At 34.5% G+C, this 9056-nt stretch overlaps 1 protein-coding gene across 1 annotated transcript; it reads right to left on the bottom strand.

The window, feature by feature from the left end:
- Positions 1-3223: 3223 nt before the first annotated feature.
- On the bottom strand, positions 3224-7626 carry LOC147381880 (putative disease resistance RPP13-like protein 3). Its single transcript, XM_086429859.1, is given in 3 exon segments — positions 3224-5567; positions 5569-5930; positions 6026-7626. Coding segments are annotated over 3 exon segments (2592 nt in total). The 5' UTR covers positions 6310-7626; the 3' UTR covers positions 3224-3621.
- Positions 7627-9056: the final 1430 nt, after the last annotated feature.

Below are 9056 nucleotides of genomic sequence, written 5' to 3'. Positions count from 1 at the left end.
CGATAAGGGCATTTTGAGTGATATATGGTTATCATATGAGAGGATCTAGGTTAGGTGCTTTGGTATCAATTAAAAAACACAAGGCAATATCTATAATATTGACCAAGTTGAGGAGTTGATTCAATGATCTTGCAAGTTGACTTGGTGAATTGGTTCCATCGAGTTCTGAAGCAGGGTCACCTTGATATATTTCACTTCAGTCGCATGACTTAAGACTACTTAGCTGAGTTTTCGAGTCAACCTAACGAGCTTTAAAATTATGGTTGGCATTGGAATTGCAATTGTTAGCCAAGAAATCAATGGAAGGAGAAAAAAAAATACTAATAATGCCTTGGCTCAAAACTTCTATCATCACGATAATTTTCATTTTCACACTTGCACATTATAATATATTATTGTGTGGAAGTATAACAAGAGTAAAGATAAAAAGCAAAACGAACACCCAAAATGTATGTGGTTCCGCCAATTGCTTATGTCCATCGTGAAGAGGGAGAAAAATCCACTATCAACGATAAGGATTACAGACTTTCTGTACACAACCGCAAGGAACCTCACAGAACAAAAACAATAAGAGACCATTTTGATACTGCCTTGCCTCTTGTAGTCCAAGCCCAATAAAAATACTAGACATCTCACAACATATACAATACCAACAAACAAAATACAATATCCAATTTTTAACAATCATAAGAAATAAGGAAAGATCACCTTAAAGAAAAAAGAAATTAGAACTTCAATACAAACAACACATAGTAGCTTACAATATATGTAACAAATTAATGGAACTAAACATTAGGAATATTTACGAAAATGTAATCAACTTTTGGCAAATATATGACTTTGGCACAATGTTCATCTTAATTACAGAAATGTCAATGGTAATGAATTCAGAGGTTTTAAAGTGACAATTTCACATATCCCAAGTGACTATCTCATGGGTTGCATTATTTTTAACGAGATAACTTCTTTAAACATGTGTAATTGTCACTTTAAACCTACGAATTCGTTACCGTTCAAATTCAACTCACGAAATGGTAATTCACTCTAAATATTAAAACGATCCAATTGATAGAAATTAAGCATCATCCATATTAATATATAATATGGGTATCACAAGGACGTAACTTCACATCTCAACAGTCTCAATCATTTTTGGAAAATTTTAAGTGCTTTTGGTAGGAAGTAATAATATCCAATTAGAGTTGCTTGATGATAAAAATAATTTCATTTTATACTAAAATTGTCTCAGGGTTCCACCTTTATAATTTACCCTCGCAAGTTGTACCATAAAAACCATTTAATTTAAACAGTTGTAATGGTCATGAGGAAATCAACACTCCTAAATGCCATCATGATTGGCCACGAACTGATGGCAACGTTTGGGAAAATTATACTTAATGGTCCATCTAGTGAATTTTCTATATCTAAATTAAATGGTCCCTCAACCTCATCTCACTACGAAGTGGCAACATATTATTGATCTCTCTTCAAAAACAGAACCCGCCCCCCCCCCCCCCATATCTAAATTAAATGGTCCCTCAACCTCATCTCACTACGAAGTGGGCAACAATGTTATTGATCTCTCTTCAAAAACAGAAAAAAAACTAATTATAATCCGACGCTCTTTTTGTACACAACCGCAAGGAACCTCACAGAACAAAAACAATAAGAGACCATTTTGATACTGCCTTGCCTCTTGTAGTCCAAGCCCAATAAAAATACTAGACATCTCACAACATATACAATACCAACAAATAAAATACAATATCCAATTTTTAACAATCATAAGAAATAAGGAAAGATCACCTTAAAGAAAAAAGAAATTAGAACTTCAATACAAACAACACATAGTAGCTTACAATATATGTAACAAATTAATGGAACTAAACATTAGGAATATTTACGAAAATGTAATCAACTTTTGGCAAATATATGACTTTGGCACAATGTTCATCTTAATTACAGAAATGTCAATGGTAATGAATTCAGAGGTTTTAAAGTGACAATTTCACATATCCCAAGTGACTATCTCACGGGTTGCGTTATTTTTAACGAGATAACTTCTTTAAACATGTGTAATTGTCACTTTAAACCTACGAATTCGTTACCGTTCAAATTCAACTCACGAAATGGTAATTCACTCTAAATATTAAAACGATGATAGAAATTAAGCATCATCCATATTAATATATAATATGGGTATCACAAGGACGTAACTTCACATCTCAACAGTCTCAATCATTTTTGGAAAATTTTAAGTGCTTTTGGTAGGAAGTAATAATATCCAATTAGAGTTGCTTGATGATAAAAATAATTTCATTTTATACTAAAATTGTCTCAGGGTTCCACCTTTATAATTTACCCTCGCAAGTTGTACCATAAAAACCATTTAAAGTTTAAACAGTTGTAATGGTCATGAGGAAATCAACAACACTCCTACATGCCATCATGATTGGCCACGAACTGATGGCAACGTTTGGGAAAATTATACTTAATGGTCTATCTAGTGAATTTTCTATATCTAAATTAAATGGTCCCTCAACCTCATCTCACTACGAAGTGGGCAACAATATTATTGATCTCTCTTCAAAAACAGAAAAAAAGACTAATTATAATCCGACGCTCTATGCTCCTTGATCTGGAAGTTATAGAACTATAAATTTTTTTTTTCTTGTGTATCCCGAAGCAAAGGTTTTGCTTCTACGGTTCTGTAATGAGGGCTTCTGAAAAAAGAGAGTTGGATTATCACTTTTCAAAAAAGAAATAAAAAAAATCTTTAATTCAAAAAAAATTTAATTCATGCAAGTTAGTGATGATTCCTCAACTTTTTTATAAATCTATATCTATTTTTGGCTGCTAGTGTTTTATCCAAGCTTGCATCCCCAAAATTTATAAATATATAAAATAATTTCTTTTAAAAAAATATTTTTAAATTCTTTTGTCCTCGACAAGCATATTAAATGTAGAAGCCAACACTCATGAGTTGAGTTTCTGACTCAACTTGGTACCATTTCGAGCTGACTCGATCAAGTTGATGAATTTAAAAGACTTAGTGATATTCCAAGTTGTCCTGTGGGGACTTTGTTTTCATTTGATTCTCATTGCGTCCATGTGACAGCTATATATGTATTTTCTCGAGAAATGAGTAAAAAATATCTACAGTTATGTGCAAAATATCTACAGTTATGTGCGCACCTCCACATCAAAAATGTGAGAATCACTGTAAATCCCAATGTCACCCCCAGCATTACTCTAAAAATAAATAAATAAAGAACTTCAAAAGCCCAAACCCATGAATTGCCACTATATAACAAAAGCCCAAACCCAATTACAAGACCACCTCAAACACACAAATGGAACTAAACATTATTATAGAGATTAGATGGATAGAGGAGACAATGAATTGAGAAAAGTTTATAGCTGAGGTGTGGAAAGAAAAGAAAAATAAACTTACCGGTCAACTCCCCATATTCCAATCCATCCAAATGTTGGGCACGTGCGCAATCTTCCCCCAATCTTCTCCCACATTTGGCCTGACCCGGGCGTTGAATTCTTCAGACATACCATACACATCAAATTTCAAGAGGGTGGTTATGTGCACCAATCCATCTGGAAGTGCCTTCAAATTTCACAATACCCAATTGACAACTCTCTAAGACAAGGAAGCGCTCCTTCCTCCACCTTCCATTCCTCCAAATCATCAAGGAATCTGAATTGCAATTCTTGAAGCTGAGGGAATGCTCCGGAAGAAAACATTATAGCCTTTACTGTAAGACCAGAGGACAATATCGAAAGGGACTTGAGTTTTGGCAACTTTCCCAGCGTTTGTATTGTTTCTGCCCCAATTTTGGAATTGTACAATTTCAGGTGGGAGAAGTTGGATGGAAATTCACAAGCGTCGGGTAACTTTTCTATCCATACCCTTCTCAAATTGAGATCAAAGAGATTAATATTCAAGTGATTATTCCTTGAAAATATGTTCATCCTTTCAATTGGATTCTTGAACTTTTCTTTTTTATTATAAAAATCCAAGGTCAAGGATTCAAGGCGGTCCAATTTGGCAATCCACTCACTTAATGCCTCTACTTGTGACTCTAAATCACCAACCAACCCCAACTTTCTGAGGTTGGTATACTTGTTCCACCCATCCTTCACTACACTCTTCTTGTCTATTCGTATCCCCTGCAGCGTTTGAAGATTCCTTATAGAAGAAGAGTCATTCCCTCTTGGTGGATCTAATAGAATTTTCACCCACCTGCCAAAGTTCAAGTGTCGCAAATGGTCCATCTTTGAAATCGCATCACGGGCAAAATTGATTTCACAATATTTCAGATCTAAGTATTCTAGGTTCTTGAACTTGTTTATGATGGACGAAAACTTTTTCACTTTCACATGTCTCAGCCGCAAGTACCTCAAATGAATAAGTTTCCCTATTGCCTTGGGCAAGCAAGGATACTTACTTCGAAAGAGAAAATCATCGCCACTTAGATGAAGCACTCTAAGCATTCCAAAATCCATACTGCCATGAATGGCTCCATAAAGAGTTTTACGGTCTGGTAAGAAAAAGTAAAATGCAGAACGAATACATCGATCGAAATGCTTCTCAGAAAATTTATGAACAGAGAGTCGACGGACCTTGTTTAGTGGTGGAGAAGATGTAGAAGAAGAATTTGGATTAGGATGAATGTGAAAAAATTCAACTTCGTCAGCTTTTGATATTGCGAGATCTCTCAAAAGATCATGAATACGACATTTTTTTATACTCCCAGTAGGTCTCCTTGCTGCTACTTGAACCATGCATCTGTCAACCAACTCTTCCAAGTATTCCTCTGCAACATCCTCAGCTAGTTCGTTACCTCGTTGTTTCACAAATCCCTCTGATACCCACAACCTCATCAAATTCCTTGCAGAGATCTCATGGTCTTCAGGGAAGATACCAAGATATAAAAAGCACGATTTCAGGTAGGAAGGCAAGTCGTTATAGCTCAATGCTAAGATTTGTGAGCAGGGTGTTTCGTCTTTATTTAACTGCCAACTTACACTATCAAGCACTTTAGACCACACGCCGTAATCTCTGCGTTTCCTGGATAAAAACCCCCCCAATACTACAATTGCAAGAGGTAAACCCTTGCATTTTTCCACGATATTTTTTCCAACTGCTTCTAATTCCTCTGGAACAGTAATTTCTTCCACTGAAAGAACCTTTTTAATAAACAGTTCCCAACTATCACTGTCGCTTAGAGGTTGTAGATCATGAGGAAGGCTTTGTGGATCAGCATGCAAGGCTACCTCTTTCTTGCGAGTAGTAAAGATTATTCTACTACCATTATTCGTGTCAGGAAATACGGTGTGTAGATGATTCCACAATTTGAATTCCCAAACATCATCCATGACTACAAAATACTTACGTACCGTCAAGAACCCGTTGATCTTTTCTTTCAGGTTTTCTTCATTCATATTTTGCAAGTCCTCTTTTTTGAGATTCATGGACTTTTGGGCTATGTCCTGCAGAAGGTCTTTAGCATCAAATACTTGAGATACATCAACCCAAACACGACATTCAAAATGGGTTCTTCACCTCATTGCAACTGTAAACTTTTTTGGCGAGGGTACTTTTACCCAAACCCCCCATTCCAACGATTGAAATCACACATCGTCGCGAGGGCTCCCCAATTAATCGAGCTTTTAGGGCGTTTACATCATTCTCTAGACCAACAACTTGATTTTCATCATCATAACGAGCAACATTTCGTCTCCACTCACGCAACTTTTCACTTGTAGAGCTCGATGCTTCTCCGCTTCCTCCTCCAATGGCTTCAAAATCATAGGTTGACCGACGATCGGAGATCTCACGGATACTATTTTGGATCCGTTCAATCTCTTTACCTAACATACGGCTCGTATATCGGTCATTAAGTTTAAAGGCAAACCTGTATACAAAATTTATTCTCTTTAGTTTGGATCCATTCAATCTCTACGCCAATCACATGACGTGTATATATGCCATTAGGGAAAAAAAGCATACCTGTATACGAAATTCCTCCTCTTTTGTAGTGTTGTCTTAAGGATGTAGGTCTCGAAGACGTCTTCCACATCGAAAGCTACGTCTCTGATATCGTTCACCCAATTCTTCACCTTTGGATTGTTGTGTTGCTTGCTATCTGCATCTTGTAAGAACTGTTGCATATCCCTCAGTTCTTTTTGGATCCACTTGACTTTGTCTTCAACATGACTCAGGGAACTTGCTTCCTCGATGATGAAGTTAAGAAGTTTATCCGTCACCACAGAAACAACAGCCTCAAGAGCCATGGATGCTCTCTTCTTCTTCTTCTTCTTTCTCAGAGAAGGAATGGATGAGTTAAAATTGTCACCAATGAGGATGATGATAAGGTGGGGGTATATGTCAATACTCAATTAAAAAAAAAAAAAACCAAAATCAAATATTTTGATTTTATCCAAACAACTCAAAACCGAACCGAAACTCTTACACTAACTACTTTTCTAAAGTGTAAACTACCCAAAACAACACATTCCACTTAATACTGCCCAATTCCCACTGTTAAATCCCCACTTTTAAAAAATGATCTTATACATACAATGCCTTTTAACTAAATTACTCCCATCTTTAAGTAGGAACGTACCACCAATTAACTATTCCTCATCATTTAATTATCAAATTGGAGAGTTTTTTATTCCCCTCATTTTTTATGTCTAGCTATTCTTTCTTCATAAATCTTATTAAACATTTTTTTTTAAATAATAACAATTAATGATTTTCTCCCTAAAAAAAACTCATGATCTTAAACCTCTAGAGTTAATGAATTTCTTGAAACTTTCTCGGATCTATCTAAAGTAAATCGAACTGACTACTGTCGAGTGTTGACTAATTGTCCAATTCATTGTCAAGACCATATATTAGAAGAAATGATTTAATTTCTTTTGGATCCCAACGTGTATTTTTCCAACGTGTATTATTTGTATAAAATACACATTTGTATAAAATTCCCTTCACTTAGTCTCTTGGAAAAACAAATTCATATATCATACAAGACTAAATCACTAATAATAATAATTTACCATTTCATGAGCTAAATTTGACGAAATTACAATTCTGACTAGCTTTTTATTTTCCAGAACAACAAGATTAATTTTCTGAAATATTTCATGCAAGGAAATCCATTTTTTGTGAATGGGTCTTCTTCCACTTTGATTCAAATGTAAACAAAGCAATAATAAGATATTAAATGCATTGACTAAAAATATCCATCGAACACATGTTCATGGAGCATGAATTGGAAGAATGCATGCATAACGATTAAGGATCATTCGAAGCCTGCATGCATATGGTAAGATCATCATGATTCATTAATGAATTTACTCAAAACAATGCATGAGATTTGTACAATATTACATCATGAAGATCATTCCAAACAGATTCCTCATGCGTGCATGAAGCTTATATTAAAAAGTCAGGAAATCCCAAAAATCAAAGAAGAGGAATTGAAAATCAAAATTCAAAACTATCAATATAAGTAAATTATGCAACTTACAAAGTAATTAAGCAAAGAAATCTAATTACATGATTCAAAAGAAATGAAAGACAGATGATTAATGTAACTAAGATAATATGCAAGAAATTAACGAAGAAGAACATATGGCTTACTTGAAAATCTCGAAAATACTGAGAAGAAGAATAGAAGAGATATGAGTTCAAATAAGATCGTGTGCCTCCTAGAGCAATAGTATTTGGACGTGAGCTAGGGATTTTCAAGCTCCGTGCTTCACAAAATATGATATTATGTTTCCAAAGAATTTGATGGGTATAGAGAGAGTGTGAGAACTTTTAAGGCTTATTGGTTGTCTCTAAGAAATTCAAGAATGTCATATTTATAGATTTTTGGATACAATAAAAATAGGAAAATTGAGAGGGGATAGATAAGATTTATGATGTATAATCTACGATGGACCCAGATTAAATTTACTAAGGAGCGTGTCAAAGACTCCTAAGAACAAGACTTAGCCTCACAGACACGTTAGTATTACTTTTGTAACCAACACTATATTCCCTCACCTAAAAATTTCTCTAAAAAATCAATTTCTTCTAGGTCACGGTTGAGGTGTAATAGCGAGCTGACCATGGGTCAATCTTATCTCCATCAAAATTAATGAGGTTGATGATAAGGTGGATATATGTCAATTCTCAATTAAAGGCCACCATTCGGTCAAGCGGGACTTCTTTCTTTACCCATCATGTCGCCTTTTCAGAAAGAAAAAAAAAATTCCAAAATCAAATACAACCCATTAAGTTAAAGTACCCAAAACAACTCATTTAGTCCACTTAAGACTGCCCAATTCCCAAAAAATTAAATCCCCACTTTTAAAAAATAGTCTTATACATACAACGCATTTTAACTAAATTACTCCCATCTATAAGTAAGAACGTAGCACCAATTAAGTTAACTATTCTTCGTCATGTAATTCTTAAATTGCAGAGTTTTTTATTCCCCCTCATTTTTTATGTCTTGTTATTCTTTTTCTTCGTAAATCTTATTAAACATTTTTTTTAAATAATATTAATTAATGATTTTCTCCCTAAAAAACCCATGATCTTAAACCTCTAGAGTTAATGAATTTCTTAAAACTTTTTTGGATTTATCTAAAGTAAATCAAACTGACTACTGTTGAGTGTCGACTCGAAACTTAATTAGTTAGTTGTCCCAACTTATGTTTTCTTTTATACTTTTGATGATGGAAGGATGCCATTAATTTTTCCAATCAAATATTATGATTTTACCCGAACCCAAAACCAATTTAAATCCGAAACAACGGGTTCGATATTGATTTGAGATTTGATTCCTGAATTTGAAACAAAACCCAGACTGAATCCAACCCAAACTCTTACACAATTATACTACCAACTCTAAAACTTAATCCTCTTAACACTGCCAAATTCCCATAATTAAATCTCCACTTCTAAACTATGATCTTATACATATAATGCATTTTAACTTTATTACTCCCATCATTAGGTAGTACGGTACCACCATCATTAGGTT

Source organism: Akebia trifoliata, unplaced genomic scaffold (genome assembly GCF_017979445.1).
Source record: "Akebia trifoliata isolate Shusen 1 unplaced genomic scaffold, ASM1797944v1 Contig00206, whole genome shotgun sequence".
Lineage (NCBI taxonomy): Eukaryota > Viridiplantae > Streptophyta > Magnoliopsida > Ranunculales > Lardizabalaceae > Akebia > Akebia trifoliata.
The sequence above is the reverse complement of the archived record's forward strand: the minus strand, read 5'-3'. Positions and strand labels throughout refer to the sequence as shown.